The sequence below is a fragment of the Panthera leo genome, chromosome A3 (genome assembly GCF_018350215.1).
Source record: "Panthera leo isolate Ple1 chromosome A3, P.leo_Ple1_pat1.1, whole genome shotgun sequence".
Lineage (NCBI taxonomy): Eukaryota > Metazoa > Chordata > Mammalia > Carnivora > Felidae > Panthera > Panthera leo.
Window position 1 is genome coordinate 115,022,799 of NC_056681.1, and position 26,194 is coordinate 115,048,992.

A 26,194-nucleotide genomic window follows, 5' to 3' on the forward strand; every position below is an offset into this window, starting at 1 on the left:
GTGCCATTTTTCTTGCTAGACTCAAGAGATAAACCAGAGGTAAGACAAAGTTTTATCCTGACTAGCAGGTAGAACTTCTATCCCTCCCTCTCTCTTTTTTTTTAATTAAGCCAGCTGAGTCTTCTGCCTTTATTTACCTTTCACAGTGAAGCAAGATGGAAAAATAAAAGAAATAAGCCAAAAAATCCCTCCCTAAAATGACAGGTAGGAGAGAGAGTTGGTTGGCTTTTTCTGCTGCACACAAAAGTGAAATGTCAAGTTCTGTAGACCCTTCCTGCTTGAGAAAATGAGAGCAGGCTGTCCCCTGGAAAAGCCATAAGCAACCCAGGGGGTAACACAGTGAACCTGATAGGTCTGAGGTCTGTGCATGGAGGAGGGAGCCTCTCTCTCCTGCCTGCCTGCTTTCTCTTTTTTTCCCATCAAAGTTCTCTTCTCTCCCAGAGCAGCGGACCACCTCCTCCACCAGCAGACAGCCAGGCCTGCCGCCTGTCCCCCAGAGTCTTTCTTTTCCTTCTTGGGCTCTCAGTGGGTGCAGAGAAGTAGCAAAGCTAAGCACTTGCGTGTGATGCCTCACCCCTGCAAGCTCGTCTGAGACTAGATGTCATTAATAAGAGCAAGTTCTCATCTCTGAAGGTGTGGGGCTCTCTGCACAGTACTTTCATAATGAAAATTATCATCATAATCATGCTAATAACCACTATTTATTGACCACTTTCTGTTTACCAGCCACAGTGCTAAGTACTTGACAAGCCCAGATTCATCTGAGTCTTAAAACAATTCTGTAACAGGCACATTATTGTCATCATTTCACAAATGAGGAAAGCAAGGCTTACACAGGGATCCCTAAAGTTAACCAGTCCACCATGCAATAGTGAGCGGTGGGGGCCCTACTGATGGCCTGGGAACTGATCCCTAAACATAAGGCCTTGGCAAGACTCTGACGGAGAGGTCAAGCCAAATTCTTCCGACTCACTTTTACATGCAATTAAAGGCTGCCCCATAATTATGTTATTAAGAGCAACTATTTGGGTTTCCTAAACTAAAATCAGCTCAATACTGGAGTTTATCATACACTCTCATTGAATATTTTACTGAGAGGTACGTGGCTTGGCAATGGTGTCTTGGTTCCACTGTCACTGAGCATGTGCAGAACTGAAAGACCCATAATTTTCACAACTCTCCATTATCAGGTGTCATTGCCTTTGTCCTGAATTGGCAATCAATCTCTATTACTGTTTTCTTGTTCTTGAATGATACCTTACTGTTATTTCAGCTTTTTATATAATCTGTGGTGGCTCTCCTCTTAACCCTATAGTGAGTGGTGAGGTATATAGATGTATTTTCACCTGTTATTTTCCAAGAACTTGATTGGAGAAATGTATGTAACATATTGGGCTAAACCAAATAAAACATTTTTACCTTAGGTGAAACCATACGAAATGGACTATATTTAACAACTTTTTAAAAGTTTATTTATTTTGAGTGAGAGAGAGTATGTGTGCGTGCATGAGAGCAGGGGGAAGGTCAGAGAGGGAGAGACAGAATCCCAAGCAAGCACCACACTGTCAGCACACAGCCCGATGTGGGGCTGGGGCTTGAATTCGTGAACTCACAAACCTTGAGATCATGACCTGAGCTGAGATCAAGTGTTGGACACTTAACCGACTGAAACATCCAGGGCCCCTGAACAATTTTGACCTAAAAAAATGGAAGTTTCCTATTGTCCAACCTAATAGTTCAAATATAAATTATTTTTACCTCATTTGCTAGACATTTGTATGCATAATTCCCTCTGCATATGCATGTACAGTGACACATTATAGATGATATTCTGCCTCTGAATTTGTATTATCTAAATAATTTACAACATATTATTGTTATATGTTAACTATAAGAACATTGCTAAGTTATTTTGAGTTTGTGTGGGGTTTTTTTTGTATGATCCAAGATCTTGAATGTAAGCTCATATTCTTCATGAATTGTTCATTTATTTCCCTCTTTAGTTCTTTATCATCACTTGATTCCTTTTCTGCTGTTAAGGAGGAATGGATAGGTCCATAGGTTTTGTGGTCTTGGGTCTTCCGTGTCCTGCTCAAAGAAGTTTGAAAAGCACTACGTCAGTGGCTAAGGAGACTTTTCAAGTCCCATAGCCAGTAAGTGTGCATTCAGCATTCAGATGCAACTCAGCTTCCCTCACAGATGGAGGATGTGATACACATTTTGGTCATTGGCATCAGTCACACCCCTATGGCTTCCTGAATAAGAAATGCTAGATTTCCTTGACATATCATTAAGGAAATTGGGAGGTCAACATTTATTGTGTGCCTATGTATGCCAGCCACTGTGCTTGGTATGTTAGTTTGAACCTCATTTGATACCACAGCAAACCCTATGAGGTTGGTATCATTTATCTGTACAGATGGAGAAAGAGGTTTGCAGGCTTGAATACTAACTCCAAATTCTGGAACTGGTAGGTAGGTGATGAAAGCAGAAAGCAAACTTTAAAGCCCATTTGATTGTTCACCACTTTGCCTTTTCTTTTTCTCACTACACATCCCCTTCCCCTAACCCCATATTTGATTCATCATGAAATCCTATTGGTTCTACCTATAAAATGACTCTGGGGTCTGTTTCTCCATCATTTTCACTACTAATGCTCTAACATTGTCCCTCCCACGAGCACATGCACAGCCTCCTAACCTCTTCCTTGCCACAGTCCTTATCCATCCCCTCCATGTGGCCTTTAACTCACTCCACAATCCTTTACACAGATCTGATTGTGACCTACCTTTTCAGTGTCCCTGCAGTGCTTGCAGAGGGCATAAAACATGTCACAATCCAGCTTTCCAACCTACTTTCCTGGCCCTCTCTGCCAACATTCCCTATCCCCAGCTCCTACCCCCACTGACCCTTCCAGACTGCCCACCCCTCCATTCTCTCTAACACCCATGACTTTTCCAATTCAACTCCTGGGCCTCTGTGCACTTGATACTCTAAATTATATAGATAATAATTTGTGTGTGTGTGTGTATATATATATATATATATATATATATATATATATATGTGTGTGTGTGTGTGTATGTATATATGTGTGTGTATATATGTGCGTGTGTGTGTGTGTGTGTATATATATGTGTGTGTGTGTATATATATATATAAAACCAGTTCTCCATCTGGCACATTCTGCTTCCTTCAAGGCCCTGCTCAAATATCACTGCCTGTGGGAGAGTCATCCTAGACTTTTCCTGGGAGCTCATGGCCCCTCCTCTTTATAACCACAGGATTTTGTACACATTTTTAATTAGACACTTTCTGTTGAATGATAGCTAGCTGTTTAAATGTCTTATCTGTCTTTCCTACTTGATAATGAGCCCCTAAGGGATAAAGATCATGTCGTATTTATCTTTGGATTGCCAGCATGCAGAAAAGTGCCTGGCACCAGGTCAGCACTCAATAAATGTTCATTAATGTACAAACACCCCCCATAGTCTCTCATGCACATAAGAGCATACTGAGTAGTTCTTCGGTAGAGCGGATTGAAAATTGGACTGGGAAGAGGATGCTTTGATTCTAGTCTGGGATCACCCACCAACTAGATGTGTCACTGGGGACAGAACATTTCGGGGTCTCAGTCCCCTCACTTGTAAAGTAGTGGGAGGACATCTGAGTGCCTTTCCAAGGCTTACATCTAATGATGCAAAGGACTTGACAGCTTATTCCTAAAAATATCTCTCTTTCTTACCAGAAGGAAAAGGCCTTAGGCATCTTCTAAGGAGAGTCATGGCACACAACCAGGAGACTCTAGCCAAGACCCCTGTCATCAAATTCAAGGGCCAAGACTTCAACTTCTTGCGGGATCATTGCCTAAGCAGAGGTCTGCTGTTTGAGGATGAGACCTTCCCTGCGGAAACTTCCTCCATAGGTCTGCAGCTGCTCCAGGGAAAAAACCTCTCCAGCCTGATGTGGAGACGGCCAAAGGTGAGTGAGCCCCCCAGAAACACACCCAGCTCCTGGACCCTCTCAACTGCCTGTCATGGTACCTCCTACTGAAAGAAGGATGGGCACGTGACTTGGTTTTCAAGGGTGGCCCAAACCAAATAGGAAGGAGAATGAAATTTATCTGGTCCCTTAGCTATAGTGTTGTATCATCAGTAGGATGGAAGGACCCTGTACCAGCAACCAGGACCCCTGGGTTCTAACCCAGTTCTCACACAGAGCACATCACTAGATTGCATGCTTCAGTGTTCTCATCTGAGAAATGGGAAACCATGGGTATGAAGATTGTGGTAGTTGGTCTCTAGGGTCTCTTCCATCTCCACAATTGAGCCCATCTGTCAGTCTTCATCACTCTATTCTCTTCAGGTACCACTGTCTTTATTTTTTTCTTTTCCCCTGTTAGAATTTAGTCAAAGGGAAGATATCATGTCAGTCACTGATAAAATAGGATGAATTTAAATAATTGCCTCACCCCTCTCATTTATATATGTATTGTCAGTCTTGTAAAGGCTTGATCATTTATAAAAGAATTTTAGACATCAAATTAGGAAGATCTTTCAGGGAAACATTCAAATCCCTATGCCAGTAGTTGGTCACTAACTCAACCTTGTGGCGAGATGAGCCCTGTTGGTTTTTCTAAACTATATTCGTTCCCAAGAAATATTTCTCAGCCCACTGACCATTCTTATAATCTCATTAGGGAAAAAGATCCAGGTAAGGACCACTCTAAGGATCCTGAGGCCAATCCTCCTGTTCTTGCTTCCAAAAGCAACCAGCAGAACCTAGAACAAGAGAAAATAAGATAATGTCTAGTAAACTAATGATTATGATATCAGCAAGTGTTACCAAGCACTGATTAAGTGCCAAACACTCTCCTGAGTACTTTCAATAAAGCCAGTTTAGGCTATACAAAAAGGATATTTTCTGATAGCATAAAATAAGACATTAAACTCTGGAGGTACCGACTCTTGCTCTGATGTCAAGGGGGCAGATTTGTAGTTTTGGAGAGGGAAGGGTGAGCAGGGCGCAGGTGGGGCTCAGGATCAGATGGTGGTGCTTCAGGCTTCTAGGATCCATCTCACCAGCCAGAGGCAGTAAGTCCCCAGAAATTATCCTCTTCTGGCCTTCCCCTCCGAAGGGGAGCAGAACAGAGAACTCTATTTAAAGTTTGGAAGGGTTATATATTTTTTCCCCTTGTTATTTTTAGAAGCTGAGATTCTTTTAGAAATGTTCTTTTTTTTCTTTTTTACAAGGTGCTGAGCAATAGATACAAGACCATATTTATAGTGTTGGAGAATTTATAACATTTCTATTTAGGAAGGGTTCAGAGTTTCTTACTATCTGATTTCAGCAACATCTCAAATTTTATCTTTTGGGGGCAAGGAGAAACTGAGGCAAACAGAAGTGAGATGACTTCCACAGAATACTTCCAGGAACCTGAAATAGAGGAAGATACGTCCTACTCCCACTCTTCTCCTCAGCCAAAAGCTGAGACAAATGTCTTTGTGTCCCTCGTCACAGTGTCCACATTTGTATAGTGTTTTCCTGAGTTTTCCATGTGTCCTGTTCTACTTTGTCTCCTTTGTTCTTTCCCAGTTGTATAGAGAAGAAAACAGATTCAGACAGGGGATGTGACTTGCACGAGGTGACAGTCCAGCCTCCATATGCTGCACTTTCCTTCACATGGGATTGTGTGCCCGACAGGACTCTGTTAGGATTTGAATGAACGAGTAAGTGAGTGAATGGATGAAGGAATGACTTTATCTACAGGCCCCTGACATGGGTTTCAAACTCCATATGTGCAGCTGAGATTCCGTAGGTTGACTGGCTTAACAGGTAGAATGGTAGACAAGAAAGCCACTGAATTCACCCCTTCCACATGGTGACATCCTCAAGTGCCACAGCTTATAGTTGTGCCTGAGAAAAGCCTTGGACGAGGAGCCATGGCCAGTGTAGTTCAATCCTAGTTGGAATGGCCAACACTTACATAGTGCTGACCATATGGTAGGTCCAACTTTAGGTCCTTTGACTCATTGAATCCTCACAGTAATGTTATAAGGAGGTACTATTATTAATCCCACTTTACAGATGAGAAATAGAAACAGAGTTAAGTAACATGCCCAAAATGGTAAAGCTGGAATTTGAACCCTAGTGTCTATCTCCAAACCTGTACTCCTATCACACTATATTGTCTCCATAAGGCCTCATTGTAAGCTCATGTTGTGTTCTGAGTTCCTATTTGCTACAAATAATATTTTGTACACCAGTAGACTCCTAGTTCATCTAGGTAACCAGGAATCAATCTCTGTGTTGTGTCCTGCTTTCCATTTTTTAGGAGAAAAAGAAGGAGGTAAGAATGAAATGTTGTACCTGTACGTCACATGATTATTTTAAGGAATAAATGAAGACAATATTTAGAGTCTAGCACATTGCAAACACTAAACACTAGCTATTGTTGCTATAATTAATTTGGGAGGGATGGCATAGGGTAGCAGCCTCAGGGGCTGTCCTTTTGGATCCATGGGTTTTCACAGTCCAGCCAGCATCAGCCCTCAGCTAATTTCAGCAAACACATTTAGAGAGAAATGTAGGTCAGATGAAACCATTTGAGGTCCTAGGGGGAGGCTGACAGGGAGTGTGGAGAGAATTTCTTCTCACGTTCTGCTGCCTGTCACCACTTTCAGAAGGTTGCCTCCCACTCTAGAGCTTGCCCAGTCACTGTCCAGAGGTATGGATGGCACTCCTTAAATTAAGTTCACCTGTATAATGGCTGAGGTGGCACCAAGTCTCCTGAGGCCATCTCCATATTCAAGGCTTGGAAGGACAATGGGGAAGCTCCATATTCTAAGCAAGTGCTAAACCATCATGGATATCATTCTACCTTGAATACTCACCTGGGCTTGGTAGATTCACTAAGAGTGACTAAGAGTTGGCATACAACTAAACTCAGCTTTCTATGCCTGGCACAGAAAGGTTGTTTAATGTCCCATAATGTCTTCTCTCTCCCTCTCTCCCTCCCTCCTCCCCCTCTCTCCCCCTCTCCCCCCCTCCCCCGTTCCTCTCTCTCCTTCCCTCTTTCCTTCTTGCTCTCCCTCTAACAATCAACCTAATCCATTTTGCTGCTGGAACTTTGAAGTAGAAGCTCCTTCATATCTTGCTTCGTTCAGTTTCTCTTTGTTTAAGAAATTTCCACCCCACCTCTCACATCCCCCCCACCCTAGTGGCAGTCAGTCAGGTTCTGCAACAGCCTGTGACCTTGCACTGACCAAATGGCACTGAGGAGACCCAACTCCTCATGAGCCTCTGCACTGCCTACAACCCCCACCCCATGTCAGCAAGAGACAATGCTAAGAATTAGACTTGTACGTGGTGTATCTATTTGATATTTCCTGAATGAAAGTTGGTGCTAGAGTGACTTCCTTTTAGAATTTTAATTCCATAAATAATGCTAAATCCCATTTATCAAGTATGTACATGCAATAAGTATGAATCTAAGCACTTTACATATGACATTTCATTTAATTACCATAATAGCCCTGTGAGTAGATCATATTATTATCTTTGTTCAGTAGATGAGCATTGTCCAGGAGAACTTTCTGTGTTGATAGAAAGGTTCTTTTGGTACCGTTCAGTACAACAGCCATTAGTCATAAGTGGCTATTGGTACTTCCAATGTGGCCAATGCAACTGAGGGATCAAAATTTTAATCTTATTTATTTTTTTTTAAGTTTTTGAAAGCTTACTTATTTATTTTGAGAGAGAGAGAGAGAGAGAGAGCGCGCGCACCAGCAAGCAGGGGAAGGGAAGAGAGAGAGGGAGAGAGAGAATCCCAAGCAGGCTCCATGCTGTGAGCACAGAGCACGACGCGGGGCTCGAACCCACGAACAACAAGATCATGACCCAAGCTGAAACCAAGAGTTGGACACTTAACCAAGTGAGCCACCCAGGCACCCCTTAATCTCATTTAAAGTAGCCACATATGATTTGTGGCTACCATATTGGACAGCACAGAAATATAGATACAATTCTTCACAGCAGGGTTACCAATGTGTATCAGATTGAGAGATGGCAATTTCATCTTGGACCCCATACTTTGGGAGAATCATTTTGCTTCTCAACTGAAGAATGGCTGTGGGCCTGAAACATGCTGTCTTATGGGTGCTCAGAGCTCATAACCCAGCCCCGTTGTGGATCCTGGCCTGTGGCCATCCCAAAATGAAGTATCACCTACCCAGGTAACAACTTTGACCTTTTAAGTAGAGTGGAGTTTCTGAAAGGATTGTTCACTAGAAATGATTTACCTTAGGTCCCAAATGAGTTCTTCAGAAAAGGAAAGTGTTGACAAAGTAGACACAGGAGTGTAGGTTATGAAGGCAACAGGTAACAGAAGGTGACAAGGTAAACCTGCCAGCAAACAAATGCCATCGAGCCAAAGAACTTTGATGCCAATAAAACAAAGCTCTCTAGCAAAAATAGTAAAGGGAGTGACTCTGTCACCTGGCCCAGCCTGAACTCTGCCCACCCTCTGAATGATATATTTAGCCTGTGTCTGAATGCCAAGATGCTGACCCTGATGTTCCCTCATCTAACAGCAGCCTTCAAAATGATTGCAGGAATCACTCCAAAACATAGCAAGTGATGTTGCATTGGAAGACACCCCTCCAGAAGCGATTGCAGGAGAATGCCTGGTTTGGTACCACTTCACAGAGGGTATTTGTTAAGATTCCAGGGGTTCTTGCATTATATGTGCTTCTGGCATCCATAAGATAACATAGATTGTCCCAAAATTTGCCTCGAGAAAGGACTTCACAGTGCAGAAGTTGGGAAGATTACTTAGTATGACTATTGCTGATGGCTTCTGTATTAGGGTTCTCCAAAAAAACAGAAACAATAGTGTGTGTGTGTGTGTGTGTGTGTGTGTGTGTGTGTATCTATTATATATCTATATATCCTATAGGATATTACCCATATCAATCAGGCAGAGAAAGAGCAAATTCTCCCTCTACCTTTTGTTTTATTCAGGTCCTCAGTGGATTGGATGGTGCTTATTCACACAGGGATCAGAAATCTGCTTTATTGAACTCAATTCAAATAAATGTTAATCTCATCTGGAAACACAGACATACTTAGAACTAATGTTTAGCTAAATATCTGGGGACTTCTTGACACAGTCAAGTTATAAAATTAACCATCACACCTTTCTCCTGTACAAATTACGTCTCAGACCCTCCAGAGGGCCCCTCTCGCAGAATCAGAGGACATAGACACCAAGAATCCCCTATCTGCATGTGTGGTCTGGGGGCAGGGGAGAGATCTGAGCACGATGGAGCCACACTGCCTGGTTCACAGCCCTCTCCCTGCAGATCTGTAATCAAATTGCTCAGCTTCCCTGAACCTGCCCCCTTTCCCTGGCAGGGCTTCAGAATCTTCTGTGTTACTGTGTAAATGCTGAACACTACCTCCAGTTAACCTACTAAATCCAGGCTGTGAGAGGCAGCAGCCAGCAGCCTCCAGGGCAGCGAAGGTCTCGGGTGATTCTGAGTCACACTCAGGGTGGAGACTACTACTTGCCAGTCTTGTCACACTTCACTGTCCTGGTGTGCCCATCCCACCTGGTGACGCCTGCGGACATTGCCATCTTCCCAGTCATCTTTTTTCTTTTTAAGTTTTAATTTAAATTCCAGTTAGTTGGCACAGCATAATATTAGCTTCAGGTGTACAATTTAGTGATTGAACACTTCCCTACAACACCCGGCGCTCATCACAAGTGCACGCCTTAATCCTCTGTTTCTTGGTTTGCCTCTCTTTTTTTCCCTATGATCATTTGTTTTGCTTTTTAAATTCCACATATGAGTGAAATCATACGATATTTTCTTTCTCTGACTTATTTTGCTTAGCATAATATACTCTAGCTACGTTGATGTCATTTCAAATGGCAAGGTTTCATTCTTTTTTATTGCCGAGTAATATTCCATTGTGTGTGTGTGTGTGTGTGTGTGTGTGTGCGCGTGTGTGTGTGTGTATCACATCTTCTTTATCCATTCATCTTTACCTATTCTCTCAGCAAATCAGCCCAGCAGGCTAAAATGCTTCTGGGTGTAATTTCCATCTCTTCCTACCTCTGCACTTTTTAGATCATCGAGCACCTCTCTAAAACCCAGGGTGGGGAAGGAATGGGCAGCTCAGAGGATAGGAGATATAGATGCTGGTCTTGTGCCCAACACTGATGAAGACAATTCCAGTGTTTACCAGTAAACTTTATGTTGAATATTGATTTGCAATAATTGCCATTTAATTTTCATAGCATGAAAATAGTTTTCTGTTCCTAATTAGCTACAATTTTTTAATTTTAATTTTTAACATTTTGGTAAATCATAGAAAGTTGTGAATTTATTAAATGCCTGTGTGCCATTCATTAGAAGGATATAAATTGTTTTTCCTTTGGTGCATGTAAATGCTATTTTATATTATTATATATCCTGATACAAAATCAGCGTCCTTCATTTCTAGGGCAAACCCTGCTTGATTATAGTGGGTTAGTCTTAATAATTTCTTGTTCATTCATTTGCCATGTGTTTTATTTTGGTATATTTCCATAAGTGAAATCAGTCTATAATGTGTGTATGTTCTTGTGCTTTCACTGTCCCAGGCTATGCTGGCTTCTTAAAATAAATGGTGGCAGGATTTTTCTTCCTTCCCTTCCTTCCCTTTCTTTCTTTTCGCTGAAACTGTAAGTGATACAAGAATGGTCTATTCCCTGAAAGTGTGAGAGAACTCCACAGGAAATCCTGTGTACTTGAAAGCCTTCACAGAGCTGTCAGGGAGATATTCTTTGATCATTTGAAAATACTATTGCAAAGTTATCTTTTAAAGCTTACTGACTAACTTGAATCATTTTTGGCCATGCTAATTTTAGTTGGATAATCATCACTATTTTTAAATTGATTAGTATAGAATTTTATGTCATGTTTTTATATTGCTAAAATCTCATTTTTATTTCTAATTTTAGTTGGGTTTCCCTACCGTATTTGTTAAAGGTTGGGTCTATGTAAACCTTCTTCCCCAAATGGAGTGAGTTACTTGCTTTATTGGTCTTGCTGTTTTTCTATTTTAGAATTCACTAATTGTCTTTAATCATTTTTTTCTGCCTCTATTTGACACTCTTTTTGTCTTTCTAACATCTATGAGTTGATTGTTTAATTCATGTTTTTTTTTTCTATCATGTTTAATAATGAATGCATTTGAGGCTCTGGGTTTGTCTGTGAGTATGGCCTTTTGAATTTTGCAAATATTACAGGAGGGAATCAATATTTATTGAACATGTACCTTGTCCGATGTCCCAAGGATCCACATCCTTCCTCATCTGTTAGGTGGAAAAACTCCTGCTTAGCAAGGCTAGTGGGAGACGATGGGTGAATAAAGCCCCTGGACCTCAGCAAGGTAGTCAGTGCCTCAATGGCTTTGCCACCGGAGTCTCCCTTTCACATATGAGGAAACTGAGGCTCAGCTAAGTCAAGGAAGTGGTTCAAGGTCACCCAGGGAGAAGGCAGGGCAGGGTTCCACCCTGGGTCTGTCTCCATGACTCTCAGCACGCCCACCCCCCTTCTGCAGTCACACTGCAGGGAAAACCAGAGCAAACAGCAGAGGAGAGCTGGGGCTTCAGGCAGGTCAGGAAAGTTGAGCAAAGCTATCTTTGTTCCCCATCCAAGCCCACTGGCCTCCTGTCTCTTTAATTCCTGTGAGTGGAAGATCTTAAGCATCTGCTCAGTGACAGCAAATGCTAGTGAGATCTTTACCTCCTTTCCACAGTAGAAGGGCTGGGGACAGCTGGGTGAAGTGCCTGGAGTTGTCCTGGAACGGGGACACTCACTCCCTCCATGGCCCTGCAAAGAGTTCTGTGCTGCTGGCTTGTGTTGGGGGAGGTCCCTGCGTCCTCCCAGATACAGGTACTTAGCTGCCCAGCTTGGAGCCCAGATGTGGGGAAAGGGCAGGCCAGCTTGGTGCCTCTACCTGGGAAGGGTCTGAGCCTGGGTGCACCTCTCCTGGTGAATGTGAGACGGCCAGTTATTTGTAGAGAAGGTAGTGGGAACAGGTTTAGTGAGGCAATTACCCCTCCCACACAAGCCGGGCTGAGGTGTTTGCAAACCTGCACGCCTTTGTTTGCCTCTTGGCATCTCCACCAGGAAACTGGCAGTTTCTGAAGGGCCGACAGGTCTCTCAAAGCACAGGACTCTGTACATTTATGGCTGTTGAGCAAATAAATCCACTTCCACTTTGTGGGCCTGTTCTCTGGGGGGACTTATTCGTCAATGTGAAAAGAAATGATACAGGAACAATGACCAAAGTATGCAAATGCAGTAGAAATCTGGGGACAGTTGCACAGAGAGGGTGCTGAGGGTAATCCTGCAGACTTCCAGTAGGGAAAACCTGGGGGCTCCCTGGGGCTCCTTGACCCATGGGAGCCCCTTCAGGAACTCTCACAATCCTTGTGTCTGCTGGGAGTTCCCCAAATTCTCCCTAGATATTGCAGCACTACAGAATCCTCTCGCAAACCCCTTTCTGTGGCTGCCACGCGCTCTGTGTGTTAGAGGTTGGGGCACGACTGGGCTCCAAGTAACAGTACCCAAGATAAGGGACCTGGGGTCTTCTAGAATCAGTTTGTGAGTTAGCCCGGGAGTGGACAAAGGTCGGAGTAACACATCTTGCATCCGGTAGAGCGCGTGGCTGGACTCGAACCTGGAGCCCAGAATGCCCTACTGCTGAGAGAGGACATGTCACAATGAATGCTTTATTATGTTTCTAAAAGGGTCCTCTAACAAATGTATCTTTTTGTTTGTTTGTTTATAACCTGTTACTACAACACTGCTAGTTGGGACTAGGATGGCTGACTATTTGATGTAAGGATCCTGAGCCTTTATTTATGTTTATCTTTTCCTGCATTTTGCTTGTACATTTATTGCCTGTCTTGTCAGTTACATATATGCCCCTTTGACATCTGCCTTCCTGATAGCAATCAAACCTGAAGAATGAGGGGAACTTTTCTAACTCGGATTTTAAGCACCTGTTTAAGAATTAACCTCTAGCCCTCAAAGACGAAATGAGTGATGTCTTGGGTACCACTTGGGGACACAGAGGAATGAAAGATGCTCATGGCTTTTCTCCCTCTTGCCTAAGGATATATTAGAGGGTAAATCAGAACCTCACTTCATCCTGGAAGGTGCAAGCAGATTTGACATCCAACAAGGAGAGGCCGGTAAGGACTCAACGTCTTTCCTCCTGGCCCTGGATCAGGGCAGACAGCCTGAAGTCAGCCTCCAGGTAGGGACAGACAGAAGGAGGTTCCCACCCAGACCCACAGATTTCTACCCCAGCTTCTGAGGATGCAAGGTCGGCACCCTTGGTGCTGTGTGGATGGACTGTTCACACTGGCAACAAGATTTCCTGTAACTTCAGCTCTGGGCAGCTCTAGCAAGATGCGAATCAGAGGCAGGTTGTCCCAACAACCCTGCTGAGGCCGGGCTAGGGCTCACTTTTAGTTTTTTTTTTAAGTTTATTTATTTATTTTGAGAGAGTGCACATGTAAGCAGGAGAGGGGCAGACAGCGGGAGACAGAGAATCCCAAGCAGGCTCCTGCACTATCTATGCAGAGCTTGAGGTGGGGCTCGAACCCATGAACCCTGAGATCATGACTTGAGCTGAAATCAAGAGTCAGTCACTTAACTGAGTAAGCTACCCAGGCACTCCTGGATGGGGCTCTCTTGACTTCCCTCACCATCACCATCCCCCCCCCATCCCTTTTTACCTTCCTCATAGCCACCCCAACTCCCATCACCCCTACCCCCACATCATCACCAGCTCCTTCTCTGTCTTGCTTGGAACTGGCCCCAGTGAACCCTTCCCCAGTTCTCCTCTCTCAGGCAGAAAAGGAATGTATTATTCAGAAGAAGGTGTATGGATTCTGGTGACAAAGACCCACGAAATGTGTGGAGTGGGGCTTCCAGATGTGTTCAGTAGACCTCTCATGGCTTCCGTCCCCTCACAGGAGATTGCTGGTTCCTGGCAGCACTGGGCTCCTTGACACAAAACCCACAGCACTTGCAGAAGATCCTGATGGACCAAAGCTTTTCATGCCACTACGCAGGGATCTTCCGTTTCCGGGTATGTGCACCACTGGGACACTTCTCACCTAGGTTCTCTGTGAGCACAGGCAGGCGAGTATCTTGAATATTCTCATGGTCTGCTAGCCTACAATGGAAGACTCACCTGTGTGTTAGTTACTTTGCGTACCTCTAAGAAAGGATTTGAGCTCAAGGTCTGGCAGCACGTGGGAGAGCTGGGAGTTAAAACGTTTTCATGTAAACAAATAAAAAGAAATAGCAGAAACACTTAGCCAAAAAAAAAAAAAAAGTCATTAATCAAGAAACCTGCACATCATAGAGCTTTTGTCTGTGTTGATTCCTGTGCTGTATCTTGCTATTTTGATTACAGTAGCTGTAGAGTAAGTTGCAACATCTGGCAGAGTAAGTTTTCCTTCCTTATTCATTGTTCTTTCCTCAAAAATATCTTGGTAATTCCTGCGCTTTTATTCTTTGATGAGAATTTTAAAATCATTGTGTCTAATTAAAAAGAAAAGGCACTCTGTGATGCAGAGTGGAGTAGCATTAAATGTATGTATTTATTTGGAAACATTACACTTTTATTATTTTAATTATTCCTTTCCAGAGACATGGTATATCTTTCTATTCATTCAGAACTAGTTTTATGCCCTTCAATAAAATGTTATAGCTATGCTTCCACATTGGTGTCACACCCTTCTTGTTAAACGTATTCTCAAATATTTTACAATTTTGCAGCCAATGTGAATGAGATTTCCCCCTCATTTCATTTTTTTTAATGTTTATTCATTTTTGAGAGAGAGACAGAGTGTGAACAGGGGAGGGACAGAGAGAAAGAGAGAGACAGAATCTGAAGCAGGCTCCAGGCTCTGAGCTGTCAGCACAGAGCCCAATGCGGGGCTCGAACTCCTGAACTGTGAGATCATGACCTAAGCCAGTCAGCCCACTCAATAGACTAAGCCACCCAGGCACCCCCCTCATTTCTATCTAGATGTTGCTGGTAAGAGGAAAGCCACTCCTTACTAAATACTAAATTGTATCTAGCCACCTTACCAAATTCCTTAATTAGTTCCAATTTTTTTTTTCTTTAGTAGAGTCTGGATTTTTTAGTTAATGAATATTCTCTGCAAATAAAGATAATTTTGTCACTACTTTTATTATTTATAGAACTTACTTTGCCCTTTGTCCTTGTCCCATTAGTTAGAAGTTTGCAATTTTGAATAAGAGTGACAAGAATAAAGTCCTGCCTTTTCCTGATTTTAGTGATGTTTTCTCCTGGTGTGCCATTGTTTTAATGCACTGTGGGATTCAATTTGCTAAAAATGTTATTAGAATTTTTGCATCTATATCACATGTAGAATTGGTTTTTAGTTGTTGTTTTTACCATGTTTGAGTTATGTTGGCTTTTTAAAATGAACCCACTGAGTTTTGCATATCTTGATCTGAAATAATTTGAACAATGGTTGTTAATCATGGATTATCTGATATTTGAAAGTAAAATAGACAATAGTTAAAAGATCTGGAACTACTTCCTTTTTCAACATGATTTCTTTTACTCTTCCAATGTGTTCAACAGCTATTAAAATGCTTGTGTCTCTTATTTCTTCTGGGGTTAATCTTGAAATTTTTTTTTTTTTTTTTTTTTTTTTTTTGCCAGGAAAACCAACTATTACTTCTCTCAGACCAAATTTATTGCCCAAAATTTGCTTATGTGATTGTCTGAAAATTCACTTAATTTCTTCTAATCTATGGTTAAATCCACTTTATCAATCCCTGTGCTATGTTTTTGTTTTTCCTTTTCTTCATAATACAGGTTTTCTTAGCCAAAGCAATCTGTTTATTGGTTTTTGAACAAATCAACCTTTGATTTTCATTATTCTGTTTTTCTTTTGGAGTTTTGTTTTCTATATAACTAATTTCAATTTATTTTTATTAAGTACTGTTTACTTTCTGTTAATTTTATTTTTTTTTTGTTTTCTGAAACTGTACACTTTTCTGTCTTTTTGTTTAATAATGAAAACTTTTAAAACCATAAATTTTTATATGAGATATTATCTACTTATAGGTTTTGATATAAAATGTCTTTTATTAATTTTAAGGCAATGTACTTTTAGTTTTGATTAAGCTTTGGTTATAGTTTATATTCTATTTATTAAACTATGATCAGAGAATATTCATAAAATCTCTACATTTGGAGAAATTATTAAAATTTTATTCATGGCCAAATCTACAACAATTTTTGCAAATGCTTCATGGACATATGAGAAGAATATCCAGTGATCAGAGGTTTTACATATGAAGTCAGATTTCTGATTTGCAGATTGTTGTGTCTGCAGTTAACTTTTTTTATCTTGACTTCATTTTTGTCTGCTTGATTTGTCAAATTCTAAAAGAGGTGAATTGAATTTCTTCCCCAAAGTTATACCTTGGAACGTCCTTCTTATGTTTTCAGATGTTTTAGCTTTAACCTTTTCCTGTTTTATTCTGTGGTGCCCAAAGTTTTATGTTCTTGCTATCTGCTCGTTGGAATAAAGCTCACACAATATCACTCTTTATTGTGTTTAATGTGTTGGGCTTTGGATTCTTCTCTATCTGATGCTCATATTGCTAATTCAGCTTCCTGTTATTTACATTTTTCTGTTCTATCTTTGTTCATCTGTTCCTTATCAATTTCACTTCCATATTTCTATAAATATACTTTTATAAAAGTATATTTTAAACTCCTTGCTCACCATTGTTTCTTTCACCCTTCATTTCCCCTTATCTTATTTCCCCTTGTTCTAATTTCATCCTCATTAGGTAGTAGTTCCTTGAATAATTTCCTCTGATCACATGAGTATTTTTCACTTGCCCTTGCCTAAGAATGATATGTCAGTTGGGTTTGAGATTCTTGGATCACATTCCCTTTCCTCAAGAGTCTGTAAAAATTATTTCTTTGTCTTATAGCTTCCAATGTTGCAGAAGAAAAATCCAATGTCAATCTATGCTTTTGGCTTTGTATGCAACATGTTCTTTCAAGTTTATAAGAGGTACTTTCTCTCTCTCCTTGGTGTTCAGAAATTTCTCTGAAGTATGCCCAGATGTGTGCCTTTTTGAAACTAATCTTGGCTGGAATTCATTGAGCCCTTTCATTCTGAAGACTTTACTCCTTTTTCTGCTCAGCTAAATTTCCCTTCATTTTTTTCTGGGTGTCCTCCTTTACTTTGTATTCTCTTCCTAAAGTCCAACTAATTGCATACTAGGTCTTCTAACAAGTTTCCAGGTGATGCTCATCCTGGTGGTCCAAGGATCTGACTAAGGAGTGAGCTAGAAGATGCAAGTTTTACTGTCTGAGCTCACCTTAGACTGCCAGTGTTGGTAGTAACAGGTAGTTAGGAGAAACTGAGGCACAAGCAGGACACTCTTTGCCCTTCTGAATGGTGAGAAAGTTCCACAATTCTCCAGAAACAGCTGAGGTATTGAACTTGGCACTGCTTTCTGGAAAGAGCCCAGTGCCCAGGCAACATGGCTACTTTGCTCAAAATATTTCTGGCTTCCGTCTGACACCTGGGTGTTGACAAAATGGCACCAGCATGCTTCTCAGACGGTCCAGACACTATTCAGATGCCAGCCCTACTCAAGTAGAGGTGAACCAGGAAATGCAGATTGGTGACCTCATTCTTGACCATTTGCATCCTTTCTGGGAACAATGATCTTATCTGGTGTTCCCTTTGTATAAGGAGAGCAAGTTTGGTCAGCATTACTCATGTGGGAATATTGGGGTGAAGGTGAATTCTAAGGGAGAACCAACCAGAGGAGCTCATTCAAGCCAGGACTACTCATTCCAGTCTATGCTGCACCAGGCACTATCCAAGGTCCTGAAAGAAGCTATTGAAAAATAGTTACTACTTTCAAAACTGATCTCACTTTCACAATATCATCAGATCCCAATCACAGCCCTATGAGGAAGTTCATACTTTACCACCACTTGACAGATAAGGAAACTGATACCCAGAGAATTCAGTGTCTTACCCAACGTCTATTGCTCAGGTAACTAAAGGTAAAACCAGTATTCAAGCACAGTTCCAGTAACTGGCCACTGTCTACTACATTTGCTATCCAGTTAAACCCCAAATTCAGATCAGGCTCTTTTTCCAGTACCCCACTTCTAGCTTTCCTTGGTGTGCCAAACATATTTCATGACCTTCCTCCTAGTAACACCCCTGTTGGCTTTTAACCTCACCTGTCTACACATTTTACTGCAGTAGGGACACAAATCCACAGCTGTGCCGGAACCAGCTGCAGTGCACTGAGTTCACTAATGACCATGAAAACATCTTCTTTGCTTTGTCTCCACTGACATCTCTGTCTCAGTCTCCTCTACTGTGAAGTGCATCCTCAGCTGGATGAAACAGCCCAACATCTGGGACACCCAGATGTGGAAAAAGCCATGTGGATGGCTTCCCGTCACTGCCAAGCAGATGATAGATCACATCCACCCAGCTTTACTCTGAGCCCACCTGTCATAGGCTTGCCTTCATCAAGACTCAAGCCTGAAGCTGGAAGCCCTGCTGCTTATCCAGCACAGGGCAGACCAGCCAAGAAACTCCCAAAGGCTGGCTTTGTTATGAATTTTCCTCATTTGGTCACGTCCCCAGGTGAACCATTAAGAGTTGAACACTGAAGATTAAAGCAGTCTGTTTTGGAGAGAACCATCTGGTTCATTTGTGCTCTTAGCAGTAGCAGTGCTAGCCAGTTTGATTTCTGCTACTCTGATGGCAGGACTATCTTCACATGAGCTGAGGAAGGCCAGAGCGAGGCTCTCACTGCTCAGTCCTCCAGAGCAATCTTCATCATTTGGCCTCTGGGCCTTTGCCCACACTGTCCTTGCCATCTGGGATGCCTTTCCTACCTCCTTGCCACCTGCTTAAATCCTGCTGGCTCCCTCAAGCCTTTAGCCCCTGGTAGGCTTTCCTGTCCCCCATTACAATACTCGGTATCTACCATTCTCCTTGTTATTCAGCAACTGTTCCCTGTGTTGCCCTTTTGTGCCCAAGATATACTTGGAGAGTCTCCTGTGTGTCTGAAGCTCATAAAGGACCCGCCAAAGTGAGGCCAGAGTTAGTAGCAAAGTCAAACAAAAACCCAAGTCTCTTTCCTCTCAGCATGTATTTTCTTTGACTCACTTGGCCTGTGACTCATCTGTCAAGTGAAGTCGACATGCCAGGCCCCTGTCCACTGACCTCAGCTGGGATTTTGTTCTGGATAGAGTTTGTTGTTATACTGGGGAGGTTATGTGGTGACAGTGGTTATTGTTTGGCATGGGTCAGGGGTCCTGGAGCTCCCTTCTGCCGCAGCTCTACTAAGGCATATATTCATCTCTCTTCTAGTTTTGGCAGTGTGGCCAATGGGTTGAAGTGGTGGTTGATGATCGCCTGCCTATCCTCAACAGGGAATATCTCTTTGTGCATCCTCGCAACAACAACCAAGAGTTTTGGCCCTGCCTGCTGGAGAAAGCTTATGCCAAGTAAGGATGGCCCACCCCTCAGCACAGGGCCTCGATGCTGGCCTTACCTGCCCAGCTGCTTGTCCTGATGGATGCTCCACAGCAGCTGGCCCCAGGACTTTTGGCAGCTCTGCTGAATGACATGATTCCCTGGGAGCATCAGAGCCTTTACCACCTAGCTGGGCATCCTTCATAAACAATCACTGTATGCAAGGCTCTGTTGGAGCCACGGGAGGAACCCAGAGGCACTCAACAAGGAGTGGGCAGGGCAAGGCTGGACAGAGATATGTACTAACAACACTATTATTTCAAGGGCTGGGATAAGAGCCCAAATAAAATATAATATCAGGTCAAAGTCTGATCAGAGGACAGAGAAAGAAAACAATCGACTTTCTGACTCATAGAGTCAGGCTTAGACTTTATAGAGGACATGGCATTGAGTGAGGCCTTGAAGGATGGGTAGAATTTCAGCAAGGAGAAAGGGGACATGTTGGAAGTTATTCCCAACTATTGGAAGGATTTAAGCAGAGACCTAGGGGCAGGACAGTTCAAAATGAGGTGGGGCAGTTGGGGGCCTGGAATGGCCACTATGAGATTGTATCTGTTTGGGGGGGACAGGGCAGGAATTGCTGTTTATTATATGGTTCAAGAACCATGATTCAAAGACTACCTTCTAGTGTTAACAAGCTCAATGACTTATAAACACCCCAATTCATACGTTTTATTTAGCCTCTTTGAGTTGCATCTATTCAGACAATGTTTATTAGGCATTTAACCATAGGCCAGGCACTGTGCTTGGAACTAGGATAAAGACTCTGAGACTGGCTTCAATAGGTGTGAGCAAAACTGTATGTTGTATAGAAGATGTCACTGTCATAGAGACCTACACAAGTGAGGGACACATCAGAGCTAGAAATCAATGCTAGGGGACAAAAGGACCATCACTTTCAGGAGCAAATGAATTACTGGAGTGTCATAGAATCGGGTTCCCCAAAGATCACCATGACCCACCACGTTTTACAGATTGGGAAGCCAAAATTCCAAATAGTGATGTGATGGTAGTCACTAGCTGGAATCTGCTGGGGTTTTCAGTTATTTGACCCAGGCACGTCAGTTAGGAAGACTGAAGACCCTGCTGAGTTCAGTCCTACGCCATGAGGATGCCAACAACCCCACAGACCACCCCAGTCCCTACCCTTCTGGAGGTTACAATCTGAACAGCCATGCATCTCAAGAGGTTTTTTTTTTTTTTTTTTTTTTTTTTTTGCATTCTTTTTGTCAAGCCTACTTGTGAAAAACTAAAGCTGTTGCTCATTTCCAGTGTCAAGAAGAGCTGTTCATTAGCATTTGAGAATGAATCCGAGATAACAGCCAAGGTTGTTGAACCAATCCATATGTTTGGGGAGGTTAATTTGTTTCTAAGTGACTTACGCAAACACTGCCATTTCTTTCCACTGTGGATTCAGCCCTCCCCACTTCAGGGCTTTGCTTTTCCCTTATGTGAAAAGGGGAGCATGCCAGTTCACTTGGAGAATTAGAAACCTTGTGGAATGAAATGATGACTTTGACCCCATTTTGTTAACAGTCAACCTAAAGCAATCATTCAGCTTGAAAAGAAAATGGGAAAGTGGACCCAGAATCCACATTCTACTGCCTAAAGAAATCTAGTGAGGATAAAATGTTTCAAACTAGTAAGCTGTTTAAAAGCTTTCCCCTCCAACCAAAGAAGGAAATCATAGAATGCAGGAGTGAGCACAATAGAATTTGAGCTATCCGAGCTGGAGGGGACCTCTGTCAGTCTCGAGCCCTACCTCCTTCTTTGAAAGATGAGGAAACTGAGGCTCAGAACACTGAAATGAGCAGCCCAAGGTCAAGTGTTCCACTTGTTGTGTGCTTTTCCAACATCCCTTGAGGCTGTCAGTTCTATAGGAAAAAGATTTGTCTCTTTGCTTCTTTGGGACTCAGTGTCTGGCACACAATTACCACAGCACAAACATGGAGAACGCATTCGTCCAGATGGAGATGACCCTCCTTCCCTCCCCCGCCAAGAATGTAGGCCAGTGAACACATGCATTCTAAACTTTCAACTCTCCTTGCAACTGAGGAGTCTGGAAACGAATCGGTTGAGTCAGATCTATGTTGGCAAGGTTTTGTCCCCAGAAGTCATAAAATAGGAGATTGTGGGACAAGATCTGATAGGCTGCATATCATCCTGTATGGAATCTTGGCAATTAAGAGTCACAGCATCTCAGCATCCTTTCTGGTTCTGATTTAGATGTCTAAATTCATCCCTCTTTCCTAGCATTGCTGGGCAGATAGACATTTCCCCCAAATGAAGCTGAAGCACAGAGACGAGAACAAGACGCTCTCAGAATTCCTGGGCTCAGGTGACAAGGTGTAATGACAGGTGTGGTGAACACAGTTCTATCTTTCTTCCCTTTCTGTTTCCTGTCAGCAAAGGGGGCTAAGAATAGTTGCCATGTTTCTGAAGCATCAGCAGTCTTCGTGAGCTCATGTTTGTGAAGCAGAGAGATAACTCCTTGTCAAAATACCCAGCTTCTGCTGAGACAGGCTTTGTGGACATGGTGGAGAGACAGTGAGAGAGGGGCAGCTGGCCTCCCCACGCATTGAGTATCTCTGTGGCAACTGTAGGTTGGTGTAAGTATAAGGTATCAGAGGAGGCCCATAGACACCAAAGCAGTGGGCCAATGTATCAGGACAGGGCCTGGGCTGCTTTTCTGGAATGGCTCTGATGCAACCCTGTTTAAAGCCAGAGAGGGCTCTTGAGGGCATCTAGATGGGGCTGTTGCAGTGTGGGAGGTGACACTGGTGGGTTCTAGAATGGGCTCCAGAACCCCAGTCTTTGTGAACTTCCAGTACCTTCAGCAAAGCCCCTCCTAATCTAGGACCCAGAGCCAGAATACATGTGGGGAATCAAGAGTCAGGCATTCAGCCCCAACTAGGCATGACCCTTTGATAATGGTCATTGAATTTGACTTTGAATTGAATAAGGTCATTGAATAAGACTTTGAATTTGACTAAGTAAATACCCCAAAGAGTCTAGGGAGATAGGAAGATAAGATTAAGAACCAGTTTTAACGAGTTGAGATCAATCTGTTGCATGGCAGTTTCTGTAGAAGGGCCCTTCTGTGTATCCAGAGCTTTCTTTTATAAAAAGACTCTTTTAAGCTCTCCGTGGCATTTGTGACTGGGACGTTGTCCTGCTTTGACTGGCTACTTGACATGTATTTGCTGAAGCGAACTTATGTGAATTCTGAGTGACGCCCAGTGGCAGAGGCGGAGATATAGTGAGATAAGAGGGTCTGGAGGACCCCACAAGCCTACCCAGTCAACCTTACTGTTTCCAAGTGAAGGACCAGGAAGGGAAGGCTGAAGGCCCCCTGGAGGAGCAGCAGGGAAGATCTCAGACCCAGACCCCCTCCCTGATTCACAGGACGAGAAAGAAAGCCATGGTCAGAGATTCCCCACATTGCCACCAGCTTGTGAGGGGCTTGGCCTTGGCTTATCCCTCCAGGGACAGAAGAGAAGGTCTCTGGTGAGAAGACTGAGTGACAGGGGCAGTGGTGAGGAAGTCTCCCACTGGGCAGCTCTGAGACCAGAAGGCAGGGTCTTCTCCCCACTCCCTGCCTGGCCTCAGCTCCATGTCCTTTGTGGGTTTGCATTGCCTGTATTTTAGGGTTCCCTGGGAGCCTTTTCGGTTGACCCCATTGACAGGAACTTGAGTTCTCAAAACAATTCTGCCCTTGTCTGGCCTGCTTCAGTGGTCCATCTAGCCTCTCTTCCAGGAGCACCATCACTGGCTCCCTTCCACCATGCTTTTTTGGCTCGGGGATTCTTCCTCCCTGGAATGCCCATCCCACTGTCCTTACCTGGATAAACTCAGAGGTGTGTTCCTCCCCAAGCTCTCCCTGGGCCCTCAGGCATTTCTTCTCTGTTCCAAGATGATCCACTCACTCTCATAGCAAACAGAACCCCAAGGGCAGAAAGTAGACATTCTAAGGGAAATGTCCCCATGGCAGAGGGCTGTTGCAAAGAAGTAACAGTTGTGGAGGTAGAAGCAGAGCGAGGGTGGCCTTGCTGTGCCTGATAGTGATGTAACAAGCATGCATTCTGCAAGCCAGATACTTTCTGCATGTCATCCATGCAAGAACTGGCAGAAGGGGCACAGCAGCCCATCGAGGCATGGACTGTTACATGCCCACTCCCCAATGAACAAGGGGAGCTTTAGAAAGTCTCAGCTTCCTGCCCAGGATTGAGAGCTCATGAGAGGGGAAGACAGGAGTTGAACCCGAGTGGTTTGGCTCTTGAATTTGGAATCTGTCAGCCTCTCTAGTGAGTGACTGGGGCTACTCAGGTTTGGGGGATAATGGGGAGGAAGTGAAATGAGGTGATAACCCTGGGCAGGGGCAGAAACCCCACACAAGAGTGGGAAGAAGTGCTTTACAGAACATGTACGAGGGTTCCAGGTGGCTTGCTTTGAAGTCATGTTATGTAGGACTTGTCCTCACCTGTGTTACCTTCAGTCAAGTTGACTAACATCCCTGATGATCCTGGGATGAGTGGGTTAGTCCTGAGAGTAGGAATTCTGGACCATGCTTCACACTACATGAGAACAGAGGCTGCATGTGGCCACAGCAGGCATCAGGGTCATTGGCTGAGCTCTTGGAGGGCAGGGACAGGGGGTTGCCCATCTTTGAACAGCCTGTGCCTAGCACAGTATCCCTCACATGAGTACTTACCACTATCATTAAACTGAACAGGAAACAGTGGACATTCATCACCAGAATATCCAGTGTTTATTGAGGGCTTGCCACATGCCAGGTTAAATAACTTGTCCAAGGTTAAGCGGTTAAATATAAGGAGAGGTTGGGATTCAGCCCCTGCCCTGTGGCTCCAGCACCTGCACTTCTGACCTCTGCACAATACTGCTGCTTGTGAGGCTGCCCAGCCTCAGCTGAGCAGGGGAAGGACAGTGGCACTTTGCTGGAAACGCCATCTTAGTGAATGGAAGGCAGATGGCCCTAGTGCAGGTGCAGATCAGGCATTCCTTCTCTGGGTAATATGCGGATGTCAGGTGGGCAACCTCCCTGCCTGGCGCATCTCACCAAAGTTGCCACAGGGGCGGTTGTGACTTTCCCCCTCCCAGGTTTCGTGGGTCCTATCTCAACCTGCACTACGGCTTCCTTCCTGATGCCCTGGTGGACCTCACAGGAGGGGTGGTCACTGGCATCGACCTGCACTCCTTTCCTTCTGACCTGGTGATGATGCTGAAGACAGCAGCCAAGGCAGGCTCCCTGGTGACCTGCGGCACCCCGGCCTCGGTGAGTAGACTCCCGACACTGGGTGGAGCCCTTCCTCGCCCAGGAATGTCCAGCCACCAACCCATTCAGGTAGTCAGGGGCATGGCCAAGCAGACATCACAGAGCATGGAGACCATCCTTCACTGAGGCCGCCTGGTTGAATCCTCACAGCAGCCTTCCCTCTGAGAGAGGGGTTGCAGAATTCACTTACAGAAGAGGAAATTGGGCTCAGAGAAGCCAAGTAAAACACTCACCATCACACAGCCAGCAAGTGGCTGATCAGGGTTCAGATGCTGCTGCCTGACTCCAAAGCCTTTACCTAGTGCTTTCATGTGAGCAGTGGGGTCTGGAGTGACTGGGCTGCTCTTTGATTCTCACCGGCTCCAAAGACAGCATCCCAAGGTCAGTGTGTCCCATTTTGAAAAGCTTGGGTGATCCTCCAAATTATTTCGGAGTCTATTCTGAGACAGCCAGCCCCCTATCCGTGAGGATGTTTCCTTTACCCTGTAAACACATGAGCTTTGAGTCACACACCCCCAATCTGAAATGCCACCTGAAAACTAATATGCATTTTGCATCCCAGTTAGTTACTCATGGCACAGGGGTGGTGGGTATTCCCAACTCCCCCAGAATGCCCCACTGACGTGTTTTGTGCTGTGTGTCATTGGTGACCAGTGACTGGAGGAGCACACAGTCCAGGTCAGCCTTGGGACTCAGTGGGGTTCTGTCAGTAATGGGGCAGTTTCCTGAGGTACGAAATGCTTGGGGCCTCAACCACCCAGCAGCCTTCAAACTCTGCCTCTCTAGAAAAGAGTTCCAAGAACATATGCCGTTCCAGTGTGAGTCAGTGGGATGCTTTTCATCCCGCCACAGCTTAGCTGCTGATTGAATTGTGCTTTTCTATTTTTCTGAAGAGCCTGTGAATGCTTAATGCTTGGTCTGCTTTCGTCCTTTGAAGCCGACAGGTGAGGCCAGGAGAATGGAAGATGGCCTGGTGAGTCAGCATGCCTACACAGTGACCGGAGCCGAGTGGGTAAGGCTTCCAGGGTTTGAGCCCTGTTTTCTTGCTCCTCTAAGCAGGGGTCAGCATCACATGCCTTCAGCAAGCTCAATGTGGACAGCCTCAAATATTCCTTCTATTCATCCAGAAACTCTGGTGCCCGGCATCTTTATCCCCAGATGCCTACTAGCGATCTTGCCATTCTTGACCTGATCTCAGGCAGGCTGAGTGTCTAGCTAGACTGTGGGATTAGCCCCAAAGGAAAACAGAATGA

At 43.9% G+C, this 26,194-nt stretch overlaps 1 protein-coding gene across 1 annotated transcript in view; it reads left to right on the top strand.

The window, feature by feature from the left end:
• CAPN13 (calpain 13) overlaps positions 1–26,194 on the top strand; it is an 80,815-nt gene that overhangs the window by 16,574 nt on the left and 38,047 nt on the right. The window contains exons 2-7 of the mRNA XM_042933319.1: positions 3,749–3,981; positions 13,174–13,252; positions 14,042–14,157; positions 19,484–19,620; positions 24,767–24,941; positions 25,879–25,953. Coding sequence (XP_042789253.1) covers positions 3,784–3,981; positions 13,174–13,252; positions 14,042–14,157; positions 19,484–19,620; positions 24,767–24,941; positions 25,879–25,953 — 780 coding nt within the window. The 5' untranslated portion in view covers positions 3,749–3,783. The remainder of the gene's footprint in view (positions 1–3,748; positions 3,982–13,173; positions 13,253–14,041; positions 14,158–19,483; positions 19,621–24,766; positions 24,942–25,878; positions 25,954–26,194) is intronic.